The sequence below is a fragment of the Lissotriton helveticus genome, chromosome 9, assembly GCF_964261635.1.
Source record: "Lissotriton helveticus chromosome 9, aLisHel1.1, whole genome shotgun sequence".
NCBI lineage: Eukaryota > Metazoa > Chordata > Amphibia > Caudata > Salamandridae > Lissotriton > Lissotriton helveticus.
Genome location: NC_136070.1, coordinates 397,079,186 through 397,106,987, shown reverse-complemented (window position 1 = coordinate 397,106,987; position 27,802 = coordinate 397,079,186). Strand labels below are relative to the sequence as shown.

General features: G+C 44.6%; 1 protein-coding gene across 1 annotated transcript in view; it reads right to left on the bottom strand.

The window, feature by feature from the left end:
• Positions 1 to 27,802, bottom strand: part of LOC144781356 (cholesterol 24-hydroxylase-like) — a 457,687-nt gene that overhangs the window by 260,553 nt on the left and 169,332 nt on the right. The window contains exon 5 of the mRNA XM_078660145.1: positions 758 to 844. Within this exon, the coding sequence (XP_078516271.1) occupies positions 758 to 844 (87 nt within the window). The remainder of the gene's footprint in view (positions 1 to 757; positions 845 to 27,802) is intronic.

The window sequence follows — 27,802 nt, the reverse complement described above, 5'->3', positions numbered from 1 at the left end:
CATGCCTGTGTCTCCTTTAAGTACTTCCACAGACATTCCTATCAACCTACACAATGTTGGCGTATGGGGAGAACTTACCATATCAACTACACTACAGGCAGCTTCTCAGGGAGTGACTTGTTTTACATAATTTGGGCATGTCCTGCCATGACCAAATACTGGGGAAGACCATATCACACGTATTCCTTTGTGGCCTTTGGTTTCTTGATGGCCAAAAGAGACTTTGCATGGCACTGGTGTCACATTGAGGTTCCTACTGTGAATGAATGGACCAATGGCTTGGATTTTTGTGCCAAGGCAGAGTAACTAGTTTATAAGGTCCATGGCACCTCAAGAAGGCACTCCAACATGGAACCAATAGTGGGGTTAATTACAGCTCTGATCTCGTCCGGAGCTGCTTGCTATACTTACTCTTCCTTGTTTTTGCTGCTCATCTTGATAGCATGATACCTTTTCTCTCACGTCCTCCCCTTAAGGGATCCTACTTTGTAAGATTACCTAAAATGTTATTTCTCTCCGGCTGCATGCTGCTATCTCTGATATCTTTTCTGGGTATGGTAAAATTCAAATAAACAGATGTAAAAAAAAATAGCAAAAGCCTTCCATCCTCCTTGTAGGCACTGTGGCATTAGGAACCAAGAACTTTCTTTATGACGTGGAAATGGGTCTGAAGCCAGCATTAGATCACCCCATATATTCTGAAATTACTTATATATTAAAATGTTATTAGTTCAATGCAGAAACTTGTCTGACTTACGTTCGGCTGAAGGCTGTGTCCATCATTCTCCGTTGCTTGTGCCAGGATTCATAATTTAGTTCAGTCACCAAACCTTTTCCTAGACATCTAAGATAAACATAGGTCATTGCAAAAGTGAGACAATGAAACAAACGTGTCAAATACCATGGAAAAATCAAACAGCAACAAAGCATACCAACTACAACTAATAATTGTAAATGGACAATTTCTGAAACTATTTCTATTCCTTGTACTGCTTCAAGAAGCATCTATATAAGTTTAGCAAGGATAGGAACCTGAGAAATTGATGAATGGAGTTTTTAGTCTTTATGGTGAAGGCACGGCATGTTCAGCACTAGGTGCACCATTACATGCATCACTTTGGGAAGTATTATCCAAGACACAAAAGACGCTTGCACTAGTTTTTTCACCACTCTCTTTTTTAGGGTTCCTGCTTGCATAATTATTGTGGCGGTGAAAGATCTCCTGGGCATCGTATTGGTTTTCATTTGTTAAGCAGCCTCTCAATTTTCTCTTGCAAAAGCAGCAACTGATTTAATTGTACAGTTCTCTAGTTTGATTATTGGCTATTTAGTGTTGTGTCCTGATTTCAATTTTTTTTTCAAGTACAATTCTTCTTATTAATACTGATACACAAAGATGTTCCATGATTTTCTACTAATTCTTGAGATCTCTCAGTTTCTTGTGCTGCAGATGTTTGAAGGTGCTAGAGGACTAAGTAAATCTCTCTGGTAATATTAGGGACTTAAAAAAAATATATAATATGTCACATTTTTATTTGGTATTACCATCCTCTGTTTCCCAGTTAATATGTATTTATTTATTTACGTCTTTTTATATATTGCTATAACACTGTGTGTCTCCTTGGAGACAATTCCGGGTGGGGCACCTTAAGAATAATTCAGAATGCTGCAAGGAAGAGTCTGGAAGATGTGATAATTGGAAACTTAGCATTCAAAGAGCACCATGAAAGACACGGTCAATCACTTTCCCTCATCGAATAATTCATTTAAAAGTGGTAAGGAACAGCTCAGTGTATAGGTCTTCTTCAGAACACTTGCAGTTTGGCTCTGCAGTCAAGCTTTGGTTTGGCACATTCCACCTCCAAATGTCATGGATTCCCAATTATCTCCTATCAGGTTTCCGACATTTGAAAGTTTGCTAGATGAAAATGTTTGCCTTTGTTAATCCTAGTTTTCTTTTAGGGCCTAGTGTGGGGTCAGATTTTCTAAATATCCTGTTGATTTTCCCCTGTAGGTCTTGTGGATGGCATAGATGACTCTGAACTTGATCCTTGCATCCCCTGGGAGCCCAGCTGATTGGCTGCATGACTTTCAATGAACTTCCTTGGGAGCCTGGGGTAGGTAATGCATTAATAGTATAAAAGTGTGTCATAACCAGGACTCAAATTAACTCTACCATGTGATTAATTCTGAGACACAGCATGACTTCTCGAAGCCTAGATAGTTGTAGATTGAGTTCCTTGACCACTGAACTAAGGGGCCGATTACGATTGCGGAGTACCCGTCACTGTCAGCCATGCGGAGGTGGTCCTTCAGCAATCGTACAACGATTTTCCCCACCTCATACCGATGGCCGAGGGAATCGTGCTTGAACCATGGAGGACACAGGGACCGTCCACCAGGGCTCCGCCAAAAGCAATCTTTCATAATGCCTTACAGACGGTTCCCATAGCCAGAAATGGTGACAGTGCCTAGGTGTCACTGTCCACCAAATCATGATGTTGGCTACAGCCGGCATTTCTATGGCGGCGATGCCGCCATAGAAAGGCTGGTGGGGATTAGTGATGAGGGCCCGTTGCAGGCCCCCCTTGTGTTGGGGGGAGGTGAGGGTGCAATTGGGGGTACCCATGGTACCCCCATACATTTCACAGCACTACGTGGCAGGCACTGTGCGGTGCCTGCCACGTAGGGCTGTGAAATGCACAACATGGCATATTGACATTGCGGTGGGTGCTGCTCTCAGCAGCACCCACCGCAATGTTAATAATCAAGATTCGACTTCCATGGTGGCGGTCACATCATAATCTGGTGTGTGGGACAGCCGCAAGCATTGGCTTGACGGTCCAGGTTTACACCAGGATCGCGAACGGACTCACGTCCGTCCGCCATCCTAATGAGCCCCTAAGTTAGGGAATAAAGAACATCGCCATATCAAATACAACTCCTAGTTTCCATAACTTCAGTGTGCTGCATGGTGGCTGATAAAGGATGGAGAATGATTCAATATTGAGCTTAATTCTAATCCACTCAATTCAGGAGCTCGATTTTTTAGCTCAATTCCTACATAGGAATTAGAATTTCATCCAGCAGAAAATATAATCCAGACATGTAGTGATGCTGCTATGATCTTTGACTTGTTTTCCAGCTGGAAATGAATCTCGGTGTTATCAGTGTAAAAGTGAAAGTTTACCTGATACTGTTCGATGGGTTGTGCTATTGGGAGGACATTGTCATTAAAATTCAAGAATGATTTTAAACACCCCTCTGGGATGCCACATGTCATGGAATGGGATACAGATTCCGTAGACCTGACAGAGAATCTTTCACTGGAATGAGACAGGTAGAACTTGTTCCACTTCAGAGTGGGCACCTAGCCCTTTAGTAAATTCATAAGTTTGTCATAGTCTACAATGCTGAAGGCAGCTGGAAGGTCACGGAGAAATCAAAGTAAGTTTTCATTTGCATCAGGACTAGGATATTTTTTATACTAGCCAATGTAGTTTAAGTATCCCTCGTCAAGCTGGAACTGGACGGATGGCCATGAAGATGGGGTTACTTGTGACCTCTTTTTCCATTATCTTCCTTGGATAGGGTAAGATGGGAACTGTCCAATAGTTGTCTAGGGTCTTTGGATCCTCTAAAGGCATGATGATCACGTGGTCCAGAGCACTGGGTAAGGTTGCAAGGAAAAATTAATCATTTATCATAGATGTGATCTTTGTCTCAAATGAAGGGAGAAATTGCTTCATTAATGCAGATGATAACGGTTTTGCAATTTTATTACATGTTTTTCTATTCAGGTCAGATTTGATATTTCCTCTTATGTCATTGGGTTGTTACATTTAAAAGTGGGTTGGTGTGGAAGCATTGCAATAGGAGAAAGGCGAAGATTCTGGAATGTTACTGATGTCATCCCATACTTTTGTATTTTCTGATTCCAAAACACAAGTATGTTTTTTCCGTGTTGGTGTGTGTTACGGTCAGTGTGATTGTTTTGAAGCAGGTGTCTCCACACAAGTCGACCACAAGCTACCAGGAGACACTCATAGACACCTTCAGAGTAGTTCCCAGCTTTGACCTCATTTTTACATAAGCTCAGGGTCACATTTTCCATATAACGTTAAGGGAAGGCTGTGCTTATTTTCCATTGCTATCACCAGGCTGCAGATAACAGGCCCTGATAATGAGCAATGATGAGTCAGTTTTATGAAACAGGGCACAGAAGAACTGACATACTAAGGTATGTTACTCTTAAATAAAAGTCCTTGACAATTCAATATTGAAGCAATGGAACAATATGAGGTTTACAAATGCTATTAAATGGGAAAAAAATGAAATGAAAAGTTAACTTAATGATTAAGTAAATTTTTCTTTTTATTTTCCTCCCATTTGAAAGTGTCACATTTACATACAGCAGGCATCTTGCTCCCAGTGGCCAATAGTTTTGTGCCATATTTATAACTGAACAATACAATATTGTTTTTTTTTAAATGAGAGAAATGTAAAGTGATTACATGTTTCCTCTCTGCCAAGGTTTCATGGCGGTGAACTGGCATAAATACCATGGCATAGAGGAAACAAAGGGGGCCCTAAAGATCCCCCTTGTGCCTCATGGGTGCATGTGCCCCCCTGTGTGCATGCATCCTAGTAACTGCATCAGTCCATGCTGTGCAGGTACTGATTTTGATGTTTCCATTGCTGTGCCTATTTAATAGGTACCGTCGTGGGAGCACCAAAGAACCATCCGCCAGACAGGAGAAAACTCCTACTCCAGCTGGCAGTTCAACCACGGGTTTGGCGATGCAGAAGCGGGTGGTCCTGCTCCCGCACTGCCAAACTCATAATGAGGCCCATAATCTTTTTCTCCACTTTCAGTTAAGCCAATTACATCTTAGTGTTTTATAAAGCATTTTCTTCACTTTAAATTTCTCCCATTTAAACAAATGGACTTATTTTTTCTGGTTTAAATTTGGCACCATGTCTTCAGGCCACTGGGAGCAAAATGCCTGCTGTTTGTAAATATGACACTTGGAAATGAGAGAACATTTAACACCTTCGCCGCGGTGCTGAAAAAAATTATGCGTGCCCGGTTCGGACGGGCCCCGGCCGTCCTCCGTACACGCCCACCGTGACGTCGGACGGCCACAATGACGTCAGACTGGCCCCATGGAAGGGGTTAAATGGTGAGTTTTATGGAATCCATATAAACATAAAGTTAACTCTTCAGTTTAATTTTCTCCTATTTTAAAGTGTCACCTTTACACACAGTAGACAGCTTGCTCCCAGGGGCTGGTAGACACTGTGTCATGTGTATAACTGAAAAATACAGTTTTATTTCAAGTGGGAGAAATTTAAAGTGCAGAAAAATGCTCCATAGTATGGAAATGTTTGCAGAACATTTTACTGCACTTTAAATTTCTCCCATTGAAATTTTTTATGTATGTTTGTGTTATACATGTAACAGAGCTACATCTGTTGAAAGGTGTGCCCTGTGCCACAAGTACATAATACACCGGTCTCAGTCACCCATACACATATATTCCATTCATACGCACATATGTTCCTCCATCCCCAAAGACCACGATCTCAATGACACACATGGCAGTCCTGTCATAGTGCCCCTAGCCAAAGTATTTTGTTCAAGCCCTAGTATCTGACTCTTTAGACATTAGGCTTAATCAATGAAGCTGGGCTTGGGTGTGTCGGATAAAAATGGGCAACTTGCTTAGCCTTCAGTAGCTCACGATGATTTCCACTGAACAGAAGTAGCTCTAACTACAGAAAAGTTTGTAGATCCCTGTTTTAAAGGGGGTTTGGATTGGCTGTATGTGATTTCATGCAAAAGTGATTTTATGGAATACCATTACTGAGAAATCATTTCACCTACACTGTTTAAAGGACATTTTTAGAATGAATAGCATTTACAATTTCATAGAAGCCAATTTATAGAATTAAATTTTATTCTAAATTGGCTTTTGCATGCTTACCTTTAAAGGTGTAAATGAAATGGTAACAGGTCTTTCTTACAGAAACAGTTTTGTTGGAAGTATTTATTTCAACGCTTTACTCCAGGGGTCCTCCTTTAAGATATATATCTTTCACATTGTCAAGGAATTGCTTCGGATGATTTTACTTCACTGACCCCTAAATGAAATGAAATGAAATTGGATTTGTAAAGCACATGGCTGCCCGAAAGCGTCCCAGCGCTGCCTGACAGATAACAGAAAACTCAAAAGGAACAGGAAATTTTTTAAGGAGTTTTAGGAAAAAGAAAAGATTTAAGGAGCTTTCTAAACTTAAGAAGGGAAGGTTCTTTGCGAATGTGCCTCGGGAGGGCATTCCAATTTTTCGCCACATTTACAGAAAAGCGGCGGCCTCCTGTGCGGGCCTTCCTTACTCTAGGAACTATGGCAAGGTTTTCAAAGTCCAAACAGAGGGCCCGAGGGGGTCTATAGGGGCAAATCAGGCTCCTCACGGCCGGGGGACCTTTGCCTTGGAGTGTTTTATGGACCATACAGGATGATTTAAAGGCAATACGCTCGCGTACTGGAAGCCAGTGGAGAGCTCTCAGCAACGGTTTTGCGGATGCTCTTCTTGAAGCGCCCATGAGCATCCTGGCAGCAGCATTTTGCACCCGTTGTAAGGTGTTAATGGTGGCTTCTGGTGCTGCCAGGAATAGCGCATTGCTGTAGTCCAATCTGGACAGAATTAATCCCTGGATCAATAATTTCCTGGATTGAAAGAGTAACAGGGAAAGAACTTTCCGCACTGTCCGGAGCAGGCCGAAACATACGCCCGCGACTTTCTGGGCATGTGACCTAAAGGTTAGTTGGGGCTCAAACCAAACCCCTAGGCTTTTGATTTTTTCTTTCGGTGGGGGCAACTCGCCCATGCAGGGCGGCCAAAAGGCTTTGGGCAAGGATGTAAATTGGTGGCCCAAAATAAGGATCTCGGTTTTTGCCCCGTTCAGTTTGAGCTTTGAACTGGTCATCCAGGAAAAGATTTCAGTGAGGCAGGCCGAAAGGTTATCCGAACATCCCACTTGTTGCATCAGCGAGACGACTAATTGGGTGTCATCTGCGTAGGTGACAGATTTTATCCCGAAAGGGGCTACTACCTCCTCCAGTGGGGCCATATACACGTTGAACAAGGTAGGGCTCAATGATGAGCCCTGGGGAACTCCACACTGGAGGGGAGTAGATTTGGACATGACACCATTTTCCCAGATCGTTTATCCAAAAAGGATTCCAGCCATCCCAGGGCTGATCCTGCAATCCCCAATCTAGCAAGACGGTGGACTAGTATTTTGTGGTCCACTGTGTCGAATGCAGCGCTTAGATCCAGGAGGATCAAAACTGCCGAACCCCCTGAATCTAAGCTGCATCTTGCCTCCTCGGCCAGTACTATAGGGGCTGTGTCGGTGCCCTGTCCTGGGTGAAAGCCTATTTGCGAGTCACTCAACAGGCCATTACTTTCCAAGAACCCAGAGAGCTGCTGATTAACAATCTTTTCGGCAATTTTTCCCAGACCAGGTAACAAAGAGATCGGGCGAAAATTGGCTAAGTCAGCTGTATCTAAGACCTGCTTTTTTAGAAGTGTCTTGATTCTGGCTTGTTTCCAGCTGGGTGGAACCACCCCGTTGGAAAAAGAGGAGTTTAACAACTCCATTGCGAGGGGGGCAATGGTATCTGCGGCTTGTTTCAGGATGTACATGGGCGCCGGGTCGGATGGAGAACCACTCTTCACAGCAGAAAGCGTGTTACAAAAATCATCCTTAGTGATGCGTCTAAGGGCATCCAGCCGGGGGGCAGTGATCGGGGCCAGGAAGGCTTCATCACCTGCAGTGGGGACAGTCTGTGGTAAACTATCAAGTATTCGTTGTACCTTGGTATCAAAGTACTCTGCTAACAGGTCACATCTAGCTTCCGTGCAATCCTGATTGATAGCTGGGGTGGGTGTTTTGAGCAGTTGCTTTACAATTTTAAAAGTCTCCTTGGAAGAGTTGGCAGAAAGGTTAAATTTATCCTCAAAAAAGGACGCCCGAGTTTTCTGTCGTGCTGCTTTATATAGTCTCAGGGCAGCCTGATAGGAGGCTTTACTGTTGACTGCCCAATCCTTCCTCCAGATACGTTCCAGCTTTTTACAGCTTTTTCTAAGATCTCTCAGTTCGGTAGTGTACCACGGTGATTTGAAAGTACTACTTTTTTTTGTGATCTTTTTGAGGGGCAGTACTACATTCAGGGAGTCTTTAAGCCAATTCTGAAAGTTTAAATCTGCTACTAATGGATCTAATTCTGCTACAGGGGCCATTTGTTCTAGGGCACGAGTCCATTCTTCCACCGATAATTTTGGCCAGGCTCTCTGTAATATGCGAGGGCGGGGAGCACTTCTCTCTTCTATAGAAATTTTCAGAGAAAAAGGGACCATAAAATGGTCAGACCATGGCAGTGGCAGTGGGGATTTAACCATAAGCTGGTTATTATTAGAGAAAATGGGGTCCAGCAGATGTCCCCTGATATGAGTGATATCTTTGTTTAAAAGTTTCATTTCGAGAGCTTTGAGATCCGTACTGAGGTCAGAGGCCGCCTTGTCACTGGGATCATCGAAATGCAAGTTCAGGTCTCCCAAAACCAAAAAGTTGGGTGACTGGGCTGCCGTCGCTAGTATAGTTTCCAGCAGGGATCCTGCGAACTGTTTTATGTGGCCTGGCGGGCGGTAGATAAGGATTCCTGACATGGAATTAGTAGAGGTGATTTGAATATGAAAACAGGCACTTTCAGTGTCTAGGATGCCACCATCCTCAATTCTGCAGGTATAGGTGTCTTTATAAATTATAGCGAGACCTCCTCCCTTCCCTTGATCCCTGTGCTGGCTCTGAATGAGGAAACCGCCTTGAAGAGCAATGTTGATATCAAATTCCGAGTTTGGGTACAACCATGTCTCGGTAAGGGAAAGCAGATCCAGGTTGTTTTCTTCAATCAGTAAGTTGATCTCTACTGCATGCTTTGGTAAAGATCTACAGTTCAATAGTGCCATCCCTAGGTCTCTACAGGCCTCCTTACCATTTTTTCTCCCAGGATTAGGGTCCAGACAGTTTTTACATCGGCAAAATTGGTTGTCGAAACAATCCATCTGGCGACACCACAGGCCACTCTTGTCTTGTAGTAACAGGAGTTCTACCCTAGAGTATGTTATCTGCCGCGTGGAGTCGACAGGCATAGTGGCTGGCCCTAGGTCCGATCGGGCCCGGACGGGCCCAGACGGGCTTGCCTCTGGCGCGCCTCCGACGCGCCATCGGCGCGCCCGCTGCGCGGACGGGAAGAGGTTTTCATTCTATAGAGCCCGGGCCGTAATTCGCCCGAGCGATAGTGCGCGAACCCTGCCTTTCCCCTCAAGATGGCGGCCAAAATCGTCACCCCCGGGAAGGCTGTCTGTGCGTGGGTAGAGCCCAAAATCGGCCCTCGGTGTGCTCGGCAATAGTTCTGTCCAGAGCCCCCAGCAGTTAGGAGTGGGTGAGTGACACAGAGCAAAATACACAATTTACAAATTAAAAACGATGTTTTTGTGCAAATGGGCAGGTAAAATAACAATGACAATTTTAAAAACCTAACTCCCGGCTTCCGCCTCAGGAGCGTTCTGTTAGGAGCAAGTTCACAATTCAAGTGGCAATTCCTAGTTTTATAGAGCCCGGGCCGTAATTCGCCCGAGCGCTAGTGCGCGAACCCTGCCTTTCCCCTCAAGATGGCGGCCAAAATCGTCGCCCCCGGGAAGGCTGTCTGTGCGTGGGTAGAGCCCAAAATCGGCCCTCGGTGTGCTCGGCAATAGTTCTGTCCAGAGCCCCCAGCAGTTAGGAGTGGGTGAGTGACACAGAGAAGAATACACAATTTACAAATTAAAAACGATGTTTTTGAACAAATGGGCAGGTAAAATAACAATGACAATTTAAAAAACCTAACTCCCGGCTTCCGCCTCAGGAGCGTTCTGTTAGGAGCAAGTTCACAATTCAAGTGGCAATTCCCCGTTTTATAGAGCCCGGGACGTAATTCGCCCGAGCGCTAGTGCGCGAACCCTGCCTTTCCCCTCAAGATGGCGGCCAAAATCGTCACCCCCGGGAAGGCTGTCTGTGCGTGGGTAGAGCCCAAAATCGGCCCTCGGTGTGCTGGCAATAGTTCTGTCCAGAGCCCCCAGCAGTTAGGAGTGGGTGAGTGACACAGAGCAAAATACACAATTTACAAATTAAAAACGATGTTTTTGTGCAAATGGGCAGGTAAAATAACAATGACAATTTTAAAAACCTAACTCCCGGCTTCCGCCTCAGGAGCGTTCTGTTAGGAGCAAGTTCACAATTCAAGTGGCAATTCCCAGTTTTATAGAGCCCGGGCCGTAATTCGCCCGAGCGCTAGTGCGCGAACCCTGCCTTTCCCCTCAAGATGGCGGCCAAAATCGTCGCCCCCGGGAAGGCTGTCTGTGCGTGGGTAGAGCCCAAAATCGGCCCTCGGTGTGCTCGGCAATGGTTCTGTCCAGAGCCCGCAGCAGTTAGGAGTGGGTGAGTGACAGAGCAAAATACACAATTTACAAATTAAAAACGATGTTTTTGTGCAAATGGGCAGGTAAAATAACAATGACACATTTAAAAACCTAACTCCCGGCTTCCGCCTCAGGAGCGTTCTGTTAGGAGCAAGTTCACAATTCAAGTGGCAATTCCCAGTTTTATAGAGCCCGGGCCGTAATTCGCCCGAGCGCTAGTGCGCGAAGCCTGCCTTTCCCCTCAAGATGGCGGCCAAAATCGTCGCCCCCGGGAAGGCTGTCTGTGCGTGGGTAGAGCCCAAAATCGGCCCTCGGTGTGCTCGGCAATAGTTCTGTCCAGAGCCCCCAGCAGTTAGGAGTGGGTGAGTGACACAGAGCAAAATACACAATTTACAAATTAAAAACGATGTTTTTGTGCAAATGGGCAGGTAAAATAACAATGACAATTTTAAAAACCTAACTCCCGGCTTCCGCCTCAGGAGCGTTCTGTTAGGAGCAAGTTCACAATTCAAGTGGCAATTCCCAGTTTTATAGAGCCCGGGCCGTAATTCGCCCGAGCGCTAGTGCGCGAACCCTGCCTTTTCCCTCAAGATTGCGGCCAAAATCGTCGCCCCCGGGAAGGCTGTCTGTGCGTGGGTAGAGCCCAACATCGGCCCTCGGTGTGCTCGGCAATAGTTCTGTCCAGAGGCCCCAGCAGTTAGGAGTGGGTGAGTGACACAGAGCAAAATACACAATTTACAAATTAAAAACGATGTTTTGTGCAAATGGGCAGGTAAAATAACAATGACAATTTTAAAAACCTAACTCCCGGCTTCCGCCTCAGGAGCGTTCTGTTAGCACACCATTCATCCTCACCCCTCAATACCCCTAAACACAATCCACCCCTGCCCCATAAAGACCTTTCACCATGCCTAAACTACATCCATCCCTGAACCCTAAAAGCCCTTTCTACCCCATACACTCCACCCATCCTTGAACCCTAAAACGCCTCAAGACCTCTAATCTCCACTCATTCCTGAATCCTAAAAATCCCTTTCTATGCCTAAACCCCGCCCATCCCTGAATCCTAAAAAAAACCTTACCATGCATCCATGACCCCTAAAAATACCTCACCACTCCTAAACGCTACCCATCCCTGAACCCTAAAAACACCTTTCTACTTCTAGATTTCACCAATTTCGAATTCCTTAAAAAACGCTCACAACCCTAAACTTCACCCAATCCTGAACCCTAAACATTCTTTACCACCCCTAACCTCTACCCATCACTGAACCTTAAGATCACACTCCAATCCTAAACTTCACATATCCATCAACTCTAAAAACTAGGTGTGGGTAGAACTGGCAGAATTTGGCAACTCTGCATTACTTTAAAACACGGAGTTCTGACTGAATTCTATCAATTGCTGTGTGGCAGAGTATTTTCCAGCAATGCTCCAGAAATGAGATAAAAATTTGGAGTCCCCACCATAATTTTGCAACAGGAATGGTCGCTGGCGGTCGCGAGAGGTCATGGCCAGAGGTTGCTTTTCGAGTAGATTTTCTACTCAAGCAGCATCAAAATCAGTTCAAATGGCCATGTGCTCCTGCGCAGTGCATGGTGCTGTGTGCCCTAATGTTTTAGCACTTCCCATGTTACTGGCGCTAAATAGCAGTGCAACTCTGCTGAATCTCATGGACTTTTTATGTAACTTCGCAGAATTCTGTAGAGTGAAACTAGGCAAGACCCTCCCACCCCTTCTAAAAACCCTCTACATCCCTACATTCCACCCATCCCTGAATCCTAAAAACACCTCACCACCTCTAAAACCGACTCATCGGTGCGCCCTAAAAACCCCTCACCACCCGTAAACTGCACCTATTCATAGTACCTAAAAACCCTTGCCACCCCTAAACTCCACCCATCAGTGAACAGTAAAAACTCCTTTCTTGCCCTGAACTCCACCCATTGCTCTTGTAACATGAAGTTCCACCCAAATTCTGCACGGCAGATTTTTTTCTCCGCAAAGCTCCAGAAATGCAAGCACAATTTGGTATCCCCTAGTGCGATTTTATAATGCATGTGGTCACTAGTGATCGCTTTCAGAGGATTGCGTCCCAAGTAGATTTGCTGCCACTCTGGTAAATTTTTCACTTGAGTGGCAGTAAAATCAACTCAAATGGCCATGAGCTCCTGTACACCCACATTGTGCCGTTCGTGCTGGTTTTTCAGCACTGCTTGTGCTACTGGTGCTAAATTGCAGCTGATGGGCATATATTTTGCCTAATGGCGAAACTCCGCAGATTCTCACAAAGTAATTCAGCTGAATTCTGCAGAGTTAAAATCTGTGCTTTCCGCCCCCCTGCTTAACAACCCTCAACATTCCTACATTCCACACATCCCTGAACCCTAAAAACACCCTCACCACCCCTAAACTCCACTCATCCATGAAGCCTAAAAACCCCACACCAACCCTACACGCCACCCATTCCTAATACCTAAAAAACCCTCACTACCACTAAACTCCACCCATCAGTGAACCCTAAAAACCCCTTTCTTTCCCTAAACTCCACCCATTCCTAGCCCCTAAAAACTATTCATCACACCTAAACTTTACAAATGCCTGAACCCAAAAACTCCTCAAGTCCTAAACTCCATCTAAGTTTATTGTAATTTTGTATGTTTTCTATTAAATTGTCTTTACTTAAAATGTTTCCTTTATTTTTCAATTTATTTGCATGTCCTTAAAATGATCTTTTCTTAAAATTGGTTTCTCAGTTTTTGTTTTTCCATTAATTCACATACTTGTCAACTGCTTGAAGGTATTTAACCAATCTACTTAGACTGGTTTGAGGTATTACTGAAGCATTTCTCAATGTTTTCCTTTTTGGTTCTCTTACCAACTTTCTGATAGCTCCTTCTTGTACACTGAACCTTGTCCTTTTTCTGTTAATAATTTGTGCCACTGAGGCCTGAGATTTTAGCCACTGCAACTCCTCTTAGTCAGATGTGTAATATACCATTTATTTGAGGACTTTATGGATCATCTAAGGTTTTGGTCATGAGCAGGGCAAATTTGTTCAAGTGTGAGCAACATTTGTTTATGACGTTTTAACACAAGTGTTTAGGATCATTTGCATCTGTGCCTATGTATGACTGTGATAACTGATACTTCACTCTCTTCTGCACAGATGTTTTTTACAATGTATTTTCATTTTTTTATAATAGCTTCACCACAAAACAGCATTGCTATATGGATGTATTTTATGCGGGGGCAATTATGTCTCATGCTTATTGGCTAGGTAGAACTTTATTAAATGTCAGTCAATATGACATAATTTTATAAACTATTTTTTCTAGCATGAAACAATATGTGCTGGCATTGCTAATGAAAGTCATTTGTAGAGCTGCAGTTGGACTTGTTATAAGTTACCCTGGAGTGCACATGTACGATTAATATTTGTGTTGTTTAACGTGGACATTATTATGGTCCTGGGTGAATATATTATCAGTGCTGTTTGTGTGTTCATGTTGAGTATGACTGAGAATCGGATACCAACATGATTATGTCCAACATGTGCTAAACAATGTTACTGATTCTAGATAGATCAGGGAATATAGTATGTAGCCTATGTAACAGTACATTCATTGTCTGCACAATTTTAATATAAGTATTTGACATTTGAATGGAGATATATATTTAGTATGTTGGGACCTCTACTTGGAGAGGTGTGGCGCCGCGGCCAGGGCGACTGACGCTGGAATCTGGGGACCACGGTTCGATCCCCGGCTCCGGGGGCAGGTTAGCCCAGCACCATGTGACTCTGGGCAATAGCTCGCTTAATCTTCCCGACGGCCCCCAGCGCCTGGAGACCCTTACGGGTGATTGTGCGCTTTACATATGTGGACTTTACTTTTACTTTAGGAGGTGTGCATTGGGCTATAGATATGGGTAAGGAATGTTCACCATGATCAATAAACATGTCTAGTTGTTGATAATTTCCCAAAAGCCCTCATGTCCCAAAGGGCATTATGAGTTAAGGAAACCGGTCTAGTAAAGGCCAAGAGTAGCAGCATATCTATGTGCTACACTATGTTGGCAAATTGCGAGACTAAATAACCCACTGTCTCTATACCCTCACTTTTATGTATTTCTGTATGTGGTTGCATATGCTGATTGCCTTTATGAGTTGTGATAATGCCATGCTAAAGTCATGGTACTGATTGGAACATAGTGCATGGTTTGCATGAGGGTTATTCTGTGGAAAATGTGTGTGGTGTTTCTATCGATTATGACCTGTTGTTCTTTGAACTGAGTGTTTTGTAAGCACGCTATAACACGTCTGTTAGAGATGGGGTCTCTAGTTGGCAGTGGTTTGCATCCTGTATCTTAAAATCTGTTACTTTCTTGTAGCATAGTAAAATGAAGCATTACAATGGTCTACCAAATATGGAAGAATAATTGAAGTCCTTCTAGTTTAAAACTGAATTTTAGAAAATATTCTTCCAAAGGTATATAGTATTGAATGTACATTAGTGGATGAGTTGAACTTGAAAACATAATGATGTTGTCTTTGAGGGGAGCAAGAGAGAAAATGCTAAAAGCAAGAGAGTACATGAGTATCACTGCAGGAGGCTACCAGGGCATAGGAGTAATTTTTTCCAGGTTTGTCCTGGTGATGATTGAAAGCAAAATCATGTGACACTGTCCACTCTAAATAGGGTAGGTGCTAAGATATCCTTCTTTCAATGCCCCCTACTCTGTCAGGCCGTTGGAGGCCGTTTCCATCAATGGAGCCAACAAGGGCTCCATAGACAGAAAACATGAGGCCCACCGATCCCTAAATGAAATTGTCAGCCACACTTTAAATCAGACCCTAAGAGGCTCATACGTATTACTACCATAGCATTTGTTTTTTGTTGTTATTGAAACTTTTACAGTGTACAGTCAACTATAAGTATGACATTGCAGTACTTCTGTTAGTCCGCTGATGCCTTCTTTCCTTTGTGGAGGTTGGTTTTGGTGGTGTGTCGGTCCTTGGTGAGGGAGAGGATGAGCTGGGTGTCGTCAGCGTAGGAGATGATGTTGAGGTCGTGATGGCAGGCCACTTGTGCGAGAGGGGCCATGTAGATGTTGAACAGCGTCGGGCTGAGCCCTGGGGGACGCCGCAGATGATGTCGGTGGCTTCGGATCAGAAGGGTGTGAGACGGACGCTCTGGGTTCTGCCGGAGAGGAAGGACATGGTCCAGTCAAGGGCCTTCTCTTGGATTCTGGCTTCTAGGAGGCGTGTCTTTAGAGTGTGATGGCAGACCATGTCGAAGGTGGCTGACAGGTCCAGGAGGATGAGGGCTGATGTTTCGCCGTTGTCTAGTTGGCACCTGATGTCGTCTGTGGCAGCGATGAGGGCTGTCTCGGTGCTGTGGTTTCATCTGAATCTGGAATGGGACGGGTCCAAGATGTTGTTGTCTTCGAGGCGGCGTGCCAATTGCATGTTGACCATTTTCGCGATGACCTTCGCCGGGAACGGGAGCAGGGAGATGGGCCGAAAGATCTTGAGGTCCTTGGGGTCTGCCTTGGGCTTCTTGAGGAGGGCGTTGATTTCAGCGTGCTTCCAGCTTTCCCGAAATGTCGCGGTTTCGAAGGAGATGTTGATGACCTTCCGTAGTTGGGGTGCGACGGCTGCGTATGCTTTGTTGAATATGTGGTGTGGGCATGGGTCTGACGGAGCTCCTGAGTGGATGAAGTTCATGACCTTTTGTGTCTCGTCGACATCCACATTGGACCAGGAGGTCTGGCGGTTGACGCTGGTGGTGTTCACAGGGGAGGTGGAGTCTGGCATAGTCGGGTGGTGGTGGTGTTGAAGCTGTTGTGGATGTCAGCGATCTTGCGGTGGAAGAAGATGGCTACTGAGTCGCACAGTTCTTGTGAGGGCGGGATGTCGTTGGTGTTGGCGCTGGGGTTGGAAAGTTCCTTTATGATGCTGAGGAGCTCTTGTGTGCATTGTTATCCAGGTGATCTTTGAAGGAGGAGGATCTCTTGGCTAATCTGATGAGGTGGTGATGTCTGCAGGTGGCGTCCTTGTGGGCTGCGTGGTTGTCCGGTGTGCGTTTGTGGAGCCATATCTTCTCCAGTTTCCGGCATGCAGGTTTGGAGGTCTGGAGTACATCGGTAAACCAGGTGGCTCACTTGCTGGTGTGGCTGTTGGAGGGTCTCTTGAGCGGAACGAGGGTGATGGTGCAGTTGTCGATCCACTGTCTGAGGTTTCGGGATGCGGCGTCTGAGTTGGTGGGGTCGGTGGGTGGGATCTGGGTGAGGGTGGTGACCAGCTGGTCTTCTGTGACTTTGCTCCAGCAGCAGCGAGGCAGCTGTTGGGTGCGGTGGTGCGTGGTTGGTTTCTTGAAGGTGAAAAACGGTGGTCGGTCCAGTGGAGTTCGGTGGTGTGATCGAAGGGGACGTGGGTGCCTGTGGAGAAGACGGGGTCCAGCGTGTGGCCGGCGGCATGGGTGGGTGCGGTGACGAGTTGTCTGAGGTCGAGGTTGGCGAGGTTGTCGATCAGGGTGGCGGAGTTGGCAGAGTTGTTGTTCTCAAGGTGGAAGCTCAGGTCCCCGAGGAGGATGTAGTCCGTGGAGGTGAGGGCGTGGGATCTGGCGAGGTTGGCGATGGAGTCGCTGAACTGAGCCCGGGGTCCGGGGGGGTTGTAGATGAGTGTTCTTCTGAGCGTGGTGTTGGGGTCAGTCTGGATCCGGAAGTGCAGGTGTTCGGCGGTGTTGAGGGTGTCGTCTGCGTGGGTAGCTACCTTGAGGGTGGTCTTGTGGACGATGGCTATTCCTCCTCCGATTCCGTTGGTGCGATCCCTGCGGGTGATTTTGTAGCCGTCCGGGATGGCTATGGCGATGTCGGGCGCCGAGGAGTCATTCCACCAGGTCTCAGTCAAGAAGGCAACATCTGGGGTGGAGGTGTTGAGCAGGTCCTAGAGCTCGATGGCGTGTTTGCGTGCAGAGCGGCTGTTTAGGAGTATGCAGCGGAGGTGGTTGGGTCCGGTCCTTGGTGGTTTGGTGGCTCTGTCGCAGGTGAAGCTGCAGGTGCGGCAGGAGAAAGGTCCATGCATGCATTTCGGGGCGGCCTGGAAGCAGCTGCGGTCTTGGCCAGCGTTGAGTGCGTGGAGGGTGATGGCGTCATATCGGAGTCTGGCGTTGTGGCGTTCGTGGGGTCCAGGGGTTCTGGCGCTGGGCACTGTCCGGGCACAGACGGGCGCAGACGGGATTGCCTTAGGTGCGCCTTCGGCGCGCCAGTGGCGAGACCGCGCAGCGTCCACAGGCGGCACAGCGGCAGGGAGAACGAGTGGCACAGAAAGAAAAACAGGGCAGAAAAGAGGGGGGAACAGTGGCAGAGAGCAGAGAAAATGGAGCACAAAGGAGGGGGAAAAACGAGTGACACAGAAAGAAAAACGGGGCAGAAAAGAGGGGGAAACAGTGGCACAGAGCAGAAGAAACGGGGCACAAAGGAGGGGGAAAAACGAGTGGCACAGAAAGAAAAATGGGGCACAAAGGAGGGGGAAAACGAGTGACACAGAAAGAAAAGAAAATGTATGGGCACAGCGAGTCTTTAGCAGCGGCAGCAGGGGCATGGGCACACAGGCGGAGCTGCGTGGAGGGAGGGGACCTACCAGGAGGGTCAGGGGTCGCTCATTAGTATAAAACTTTCATTATATACATACATTCAAACGTAAAGTCATATTAAAACATAACAGTCAATGTTGAAGCATTGCTCCACACTTTTCTTGTATATAGCTCAAGGCCCTCATTGCATAATTTAAATTATACAGGATTCATGGGATCAGGTCTATGGTGCCTTTCGCTAAGGCCTCCAGGATATCTCACCTGCCTGGGCACCATAAACAGTAGTGGCATTGCTGGTCAAAGCCTAAGGGACTTATCATGACTTTGATCAGTTCTGAACGGGGCTGCCACGATGCCGCTCTGCTCCGAGACCGTCAAAGCCATAGAAACCTCCCTGCCTGAATATGACTTTTAAAGTCTCTGCCAGGCAGTTCTTTGGCCGTTCCATGAAGGAGCCTTTGAAAAAAGGCAACGCAAAGAGAGCATGAGAGGCAGTACCTGGAGGAGATAGACTTTCAAGCCTAGATTCTGCAGGAACTCGGTCTGCATGCAGACAGAGGGGCACAACAATCCCGCTTGCATGCACCCCATGGCGCAGAGGCACAAGGGGGCCCCTGCAGGGCCACCTTTGTGTCTTCACGCCATACTTTTCATGACGGACGCACCGCCTTGAAAAGTGTGGCGTGAGGAAACTCGTAATATGCTTGGAGCGGCCGCAGCCACCCCGCCAAGCATATTGCGGCCTCAAGATCACCACAACACCGCCAGGGATCTCTGAACCCTGGCGGTTGTGGTAGTGTCAATGTGGTCCGTCTGCCAAAGTTGTAATGGTGCAGTCGGACCGCTGGTGTGGCGGTGCCTGCACCGCCACCAGGGCTACAGCGGTACGATGGACCGATGTAGTCATAATAATAAATACAATATAGCCACCCAATAATCCCCTCGGCACTGGGTATATTCAGTAACAAAATCTCATTGTCCCTAGAGGAAACATTTCCATTTGTAATTTATAATAATGTCACATTCATGATAATTACTTCAATTATACAGGGAAATATATGCATATATACCAGAGTGTATCAAAAAAGGGTATATTTTATTCAACTCAGATTTTTTGTCACTTAATTCCTGGCAACGGATATACTACTAAGGTTCTTACATTGGTTAACAGTAATATATAAACCACCTTTTGCTTAAACAATGGAAAATCCAAACACCATGTTAATGGAAATTAAACACAACATTTCATCAAATTTACAATCTATGTAATCAACATATAAGCAAAACAATGTTAGGCGTTGACGTTTCGGTCCCCCTTTGGTCTAAAAGATCTAATACAATGAAAAATATATATACTTGTCATCCCTGTATCTATAAGAGGTATCATCTGCTCAACACATAAAAACAACAACAATGGTGACCTTATCTGTCAACCAAAACACCATAAATCTAAAAACATGCCACCAAAAACCCTGTGTGGCACCAAAACCAAATTAACCACCACTAAACTAAAAGACTAAAGGACTCAAAAGGCCACTCACTTCTTAGAATGCTTTCGAAGGAAGTAACCAAGAGACTTATCCTTACTTAGTGTTTATCCAACGAGTCTAAAAAAGATACATACATAAAAACCATACGTCAGTATTCTACCGTAAACGAACATACAAGTTAGCGACAGTACTCACATGTCTTGTCAATCAATTAGACATTTCACCACCCATAAGTATAATCAACCAGAAAGGATAGCATTAACTCCAAATCGCAACTGAGTGACTGAAGCCCATGACCCCCATAGTGACACTAAAAAGTGTTAGGGTATCCAAGGCTACTCACGTAATTCTTCCAATCAAAAGCGAGTATTTGCCTGTAATGAAACATGATAACTTGCAATGAAAACCAAAAAGGCCACTAGCACAAAGCTAGACCAGTGTTGTACTCAACTCGGCAAAAGAATACTGCGGGGACCTCCGCCCCAAGATTGTAACACTTACTTATTCAGGGATTCATAAATTCACACCTACCCAATGTTCGTATGATATTACAAATAGGTGGGAATTGACAAGATGGTCAAAATATATCCTCAAACGCCTCTGTAATTTCACTAAGGTGTGCCACTCACTAGTAGAGTACAATCACGACCTATATCAATAGTGGAATCTGGTCCAAGTGTGTTCTATCTGGATACCAAATCTGTAACAAGAGGACAAGCGCTAAAAAGGTAATAAAAACCTCACGACCTATATCAATAGTGGAATCTGGTCCAAGTGTGTTCTATCTGGATACCAAATCTATAACAAGAGGACAAGCGCTAAAAAGGTAACAAAAACCCATCTGGTCCAAGTGTGTTCTATCTGGATACCATGTCTGTAACAAGAGGACAAGCGCTAGAAAGGTAACAAAAACCTAACAGTGTATATAGTAATGGTTACAAAGCCCACTGAGAGGTCATTACAGTGTCGCCAGAACGTGCCATTCAATCATAGAATTCAATCCTTTTTCAACTGTGTTACAGGACCAAATCCATTTGTTTTCTTTTTGTGTGAGCAGCCGATCGACATTCTGTCGCCTCTTCATATTCTTTACAACTTCGAGTACAAACCATTTCATTTCAGATGGCATGTGTGACTTTTGTTGATAATGTTCAACAAGGGGAGCAGTAGTGATGTTACAACGTATATGTGACTGATGTTGTAGGAAACGTTTTCTAACTTCTCATGTAGTTTTACCAATGTATGTTAGAGAACAAGGACACTGTATACAGTATATCACAATCTTACTTAGACAGTTAGAATGTTGGTGCAATATCAGTACTCTACCATTCAAATTGCAGCTTTTCACTGTATTGGTAGTTGCACAAGCTGCACAATTACCACAGGGGTAGTGTCCTGTCACTGGTAATAAGCCCCACAAATGTTGCATTGTGCATGGTGCTTGTTCATTGTAGGCCCTCACTAGATGGTCTCGTAGGTTCTTGGCCCTCTTAAAGGCAAAACGTGGTAATTCCAACTGTGGTTCAACCATCCTAATGAGGTGCCAGTTCTGCTTAATTATTTTTTTTATGTGATTGGACTCAGTCCCATAAGTCAATACACAGGTTATAGGTTGTACTTTGATAGTAATCTCAGGTTGCTGTCCGTCTTTGTGTAGCAGTGCCTGACGATCGTAATACCATGCCTGTTCCATGACATGTTTAACAAGTCTATATGGATATGTTCTCATGACTAGTTTTGACGGTAGAATTTTGGCTTCCCTGAAGTAATCTTCCCTTTTGGTACAGTTACGCCTGATACGTAAAAACCGCCCAAAAGGGAGATTATCACATAAATTACGTGGGCGGTGGCTATTGTATTTTAAAAAAGTGTTCCTGGCCGTGAGTTTAGTATACAAACTCATGGATAAGACACCCTTGTCATTCATGATTGTAAGGTCCACAAAGCTGAAGGAACATTGATTGCTTTCCAATGTAAATTGCAAATTCTGATCTTGTTGGTTTAACCATAGATGGAAGCTTTTTAAAATTTTCCTGTGACCCCTCCCACACAATGCACACATCATCAATGTATCTTAAGTCTTAATTTAAGTGGGAGCTGAAAGGATTGTCATTGTAAATCACCCTTTCATCAAACGCGGCCACGAACAGATTGGCTATATCTGGAGCAAGCATTGCGCCCATGGCCACGCCTTTCACCTGACCATAGAACTCATTATTGAATAGAAAATAGTTTTCTTTAAGGGCAATCCTAACACAGTCTACAATAACCTTTGTGGGAACCTGGTGTGGGCGTATACGGTCTTCCAAAAGATCATCAATGACTTTCAAAGCTTCCCCCTGAGGGGTGATTGTGTATAAGCTTTCTATGTCCATTGTTTCAAGAATGTTCTGTGATGGATCATACGGTTCACCTTCTAATTTTCTCATGACATCTCTACTGTCTTGTGTGAAGGATCGGGTTTTAGAAACAAAGGGTTTCAGAAAGTAGTCACCATATTCTGCCAGCGGTTGTAACACCGACTGGCAGCCTGCAACAATAGGTCTTCCTGGTGGGTGTTGGCTATGTTTATGTATTTTAGGTAGCATATAAAACGCTGGGATGTTGTAATCTTTTGTGTTAAGGTATTCAAATTCTTTCTTACTTAACCACAGTCCTTCCAGCCCCTGAGTAGTCAAAAGTAAAATCTATTTTTGAATTCTTGCTGTAGGATCAGCTGGAAGTTTTTTATAATGTGCTGGATTACTCAATTGTCTTAGAGCTTCCTGATCATAGTCTGTCTTATCCTGCAGGATTATCCCTCCCCTTTATCCGCCAGTTTTACAATTAGATCATCACGGCTGGAAAGGGACCCCAAGATGCTTAGCTCTTCTTTAGAAAAATTTCATTTTACACATTTCCTGTCCAGAAACATCTGTTCTATTTCAGTTAGTACCACATTCTCAAATGTAATGAGTTCCTTTGGCATTAAGTTGGTAGCTGGAAAAAAGGTTGACGGACATTTTAGGCCACTAATATTGTTGGATGTGCTGAGTGGTATCTTAGAAAAGAAATGTTTCAAACTTAAAGTTCTGAAAAATGTATACATTTTAACAAGTGTTAAAAACACATCATTCCTATTTGTAAGGACAAATGATAGTCCGTTACTGAGAGCCTCAACTTCTTTAGAAGTAAGTTCATAAGAGGACAAATTGAAAATCGGAACAATTTCCATGTTAGAGTTATTATGGTTTGTTGGTGTAACAGGAGAAATTGTCAAATCAGATTCTACCACTTGTAGTAGTTGTTGCGAGTCTGTCGGAACCCGGTGGTGTACTGGTTTCTGAACCAGCCTCTCCTGGCATTCCACGATCGCCCCCTCTGTGGAGGTGGGCATCTTGATAAAAAAGAGGGCGAATTAAGTCCTCTTGTAGACCTCTAATTGGATGTTCCCCCACGGCTGTTGTTCTCTTCGCAACTCGAAGAAGCTGTGTCTCAGAATGTTGTGTGTTTCGGAACCCAATTTGACTGATTACCTGACTGTTGAATAAAATCTTTTTTCAATAACGGATAGGTACGTTCCCTGCTATAGTTCTTGATATCTTTTTGTAATTTCTCAGTTTTCTTGAAAATATTATTCCTTTGGAAATCTGCTATTGTTAAATCCAATTTTGTTAAGAAATCATTAGCATCAGTGGCTGCAGGATCTTCACGAATTTGTTTTTCTAGTTCGGCAATTTCATGTTTTAATTTTTCAATGTGACGTGAGGCTGTTTCTATACTTCGTACCATCCAACTTCTGGAGCATTTGTTTGAGACGAAACTAAAACCAACTTTCTAGTCTTCGTCTTCAACTAAAATTACTGGTATATTTCGAACTTGAAGGCCAACAGGGATGATGTCAGTCAGTCAAGAAATACTTTATTCGGTTCGAATTTTCAAAACCATAAAAGTACAAGACACACATAAACAATGGTCCAAAAATCACAATATATCATTAAAAAGATTACAATTATCAGTCAAATAAAAACATTACAGAGTTTTAAAAAACTGGATTCAATTTTACAGTAAGCATGATTGTTGTTGGTAGGTATTCTACACCCAATTGATCTTTTTACCCAGTCTAACTGCAATAGTTAAAAATTTGGCCACATTATAGATTTCCCAGATATCATTTAGCATCTGAAGGTATAATAAAGCTGGTTTGACCTGCCTAAACCCTCTCCCTTTTAGCAGGGGAATGATAAATTTTTCCCTAATAGATTTGAAGTGGATACAAAAGAACAAGTAGTGGGCAGTGTCCATAATTGAGTGTCCATCACAAGTACATATATTCAGTTCCGAGTCCCTGGTCCAACCAGGGCAGCCAGAAATTAACAAGTGAACTTTATTCAGACGGAACTTGGTGAGAAGGTACCTATGATTAGGGTTGTTTACGACCTTCAAATAAAGTTCCGGATTATGGTCTGAAGAAACAATCAATTGATGCGACCTAACCGAGGGCTTTATCAACTCCCTGTTTTCCCTGTCCATTCCACTGTACAACAAAAAAGTGTTCTTTGTCCACTTCAAGTCTGCCTTCACGAGGGCAGAGCGGTTATGGAACAACTCAGGCCGTCCTAGCTTAGCGCACAACTGCTCCACATAATTCAGCCAGGGGATCTTGTTCCAGTGATCTAATTTAAGGCAGTCCTTCAGGATTTCGTGGTTAACTTCAAGCTCTGGGTTGAGCCACACAGATATCCATTTCAGGAGGGGAGCCATAGCGACCCGGTCCTCCAGAAAATCCACCCCGCATTCCTGATGTACAATAAAACTTGCCGTGGATTTTGGTAAAGAAAGAATGGATTTTAAAAAGTTATCTTCGATCACTTGAAGGAGTTTAACAGGCCTAAAACCCCACAGGTCTGCGCCATACATAACAATGGCTATGCATTTAGCAGCATACACTTTTAAAACGGCCTCTATAGGCTTCACCCCAATTTTACGTGAGAAGCCGAGAACTGCAGATATGGATCGTGTTAAGACCTTTTTTTTCTCCAGCATTTGGGGAAGCCATGTAGAGCGATCGTCAAACACTACACCCAGATAAGGGAATCTGGGAACTCTAGATAATTTGTGACCATTACAGTGTAAGGTCATGGCATGTTTTTTGGCCTTTGTTTTATGCCCTACTACCATTACATGGGATTTACCAAAACTGATGCTTAAGTCCAGTTTTATCATAAAATTATAAAAAGAGTTCAACAGACTTTGCAGACCTACTGCGGTTCTAGCTATAAGAGCAGCGTCGTCTGCATACAATAATGCGGGCAATGTGTATTTCCCTGCCCTGGGTATATCTATACAAGCTGTGCCCAGTATTCCGCCCAGATTGTTAATATATAAAGTGAACAGCAGGGGAGCAAGAATGCAGCCCTGCCTAACACCGTTGGTAATATGGATTTTCCCTGTGCAGTTCCCTTTTCTGTCATAACGGACAGTAGCGGTAAGGTCTTTATGGAGGTCTGCTAGGAAGTACACGATATTTGGGTCAATGCCTATGCTGAGGAGCTGGCCCCACAACTTGGATCTGTTGACTCGGTCAAAGGCCGAGGATAGATCCATGAAGGCAATGTACAGGGATCCAGGCTTAGCTATGGTGTATTTTCCTATCAACAGTTGCAAGTTTAGGCTCTGATCGATGGTGCTCCTTCCCTTTCTAAAACCATACTGAAGGGGTGAGAGAATGTTAGTCTCACCTAGCCAATCAGTAAGTTTACTGAGAACCACTCTCCCTATGACCTTAACCGCAGAGTCTATTAGGGATATGGGGCGGTAGTTTACCGGTTCCCCCCCTGTCTCCTTTTTTGAAAATAGGGACAATTACTGATTGGGACCATGATGCTGGGATACCTATTCTAAAAATGCTGTTGAAAACTCTGGCTAAAATTTTGGACCAGAATAAGATATCCACTTTAAAAAGGTCAGCGGGAACCCCGTCCGGCCCGGGAGCTTTATTGCTGGTCATTTTTTCAATGGCTAAGCCCACCTCTTCCTCATCCACCGTTAGGTTGTAAGGGAGTTGGTATAAGCTGGTCATGTCCTCAGCCCCGGGGGCTTCCTGTTCATACACAGATTTAAAGTGCAGGTGCCATTTATCTTCCTGAATGCCACAATCCAACTCACTGTTGTATGAGTCCGCAAAAAATGGTTGGTTGACCACGGCCCAGAATTTGGCGCTACTTTTCAAAACATCCGTTGAGGTCAGGTCAGCCCAAGCATCCTCTCTGATCTCACGCCGTCTTCTCTCGATGGTGGTCTTATATGCTTTCCTAAGGGTAGCCACAAGTCTTCTATCTACTGGTTTCGATTTTAAAGCTGATTTTAATTTACGGTTAACAGCCGAGCATTTGTTGTCAAACCAGCCCACCCTTTCTTGGGTTTTCCTTTTACACTGTTTTGTCAGGTTGGACACAATGTTGGCGCAGACCCTATTATACGCCTCTAACACCTCAGTGTCCCCCACCTGATCATCCATACAAAGTGCAAAGGCCTCCTGGCTACTTATGCACAGGTTACCAAAAAAATCCTCCGGGATTATTTTATACCATTTGATTCGGCGGGCCTGATCAGATGTTCTTAAGTCACATTTGTCTGCTAGACTCAGACTGCTAACATTAATAGCTAGTACGTTTTCAGTTTTTAATACAACAAGATTGTGGTCACTAAAATGGGACCTTACAACGGTATAACCGACAATATGACTACTATAACTACATCTTAGAAAAATATAATCAATGGTAGACCCACTGCCATGTCCCGTGAAAGTTGGAATACCCTCTTCCCCCCCAAGAGGCAACATTAGACCATTTTCAGCTAACAGGGATTCTAAACAGGATCCCTGTTCTGAATGTTCAAAATGGATATTCTCTTCTTCTGGGGGACCAAACAAAAGGTTCGGGGGGCATTCTTCCTTACAACTATGGACATTGAAATCACCCAGTAAAATTACAATGCAGTTAGCCTCCATAGACTCCTGAAAACTAATTAAGAAAGAATTTAACCTCAACAGGTTATCAAGTGGATGTTCTCTATCAAAGGAGTTGTAGAAGTTAACTAATAATACAGCATTAAATCCCCTGTGTGTGATTAAAACTGCCAGACAATAGGGGCTGCCAGTGGGAATTTCTTTATATGTGCCTGAGATTTTTGCAGATATCAAGGTAACCAGACCACCTCTAGCCCGCCCTCTCAATGAATTGACAGCTGGGAGGTAAAAGGTGGTATACCCATCCATTGTGAGCAAATTTTCAGTCGCCCACGTATCCTGCATGGCAATTATGTCCATAGTGCCTATTAGGTCTCTCCAATGAGGATCATCAATCTTATTCCTAAGGCCCGCTATATTCCAAGTGGCCATTGCAATCACCCGCCTACTTCCTTTGTTCCCATCAGTCACACACGAGGCTGTCCCTCCCTCCAAGCCCTGTCCTGTGATTAACATTGGCTCAATAGTTGGCTCGGAGTTTAATTCTTGTGAGTGTTGACTGCACTGTGGTATGATGTGAGGAGCAGTTAAGACTTGTATGGTGGGGGGGCCTGATGTTTGTCAATCTACCCAATCCATAAAGGACGGGTGATCGTAGTGATTAAACGTTGGGACATTAAAATAATTTTCTTGCCCGTTTGCATAGTGATGGTCATGATATGAATATTTATTTTGGGGGCCTGCAGCAAACCCACCCTGAAAAGGTCTGGCTCTTCTACTCCTAACCACGTTCCACCCGTCCTCACCCCTCTCCTCCCAACCGCGTGATTGAGCTTTCCATGGGGGATTGAACTTCTGTCTGTAGTTATGCTCCTGGGGGCCCTTTAACCAGCTCCACCTACTGTCAGGTTGATTCCCCTGTACATAGAAGAAGAAGAGAGGCCTGGCAGTGACCGTGCTCGCCTGATGGCGTGGTATGCCGGCACAGATGTAATTTACTACCTGTTGATGCTCAAAGGTGACCACAACGCAGTCACCTTGTAGGTTTTTCCTATTGCCTCCCACCCAAGGGGTTCTCTCCACCATTAAGATGTTACTGGACATGCCAGGCGGTAAGGGGTAATTTTTTGACAGCCAGTGACAAACCTTGTTTTTTAAGGCTTGATAAGACTCCGTTTCAGTTGTTACAAGTTCAGTGACCCCAGTCAGGATCACTACATAGGAGCATGCATCCGGA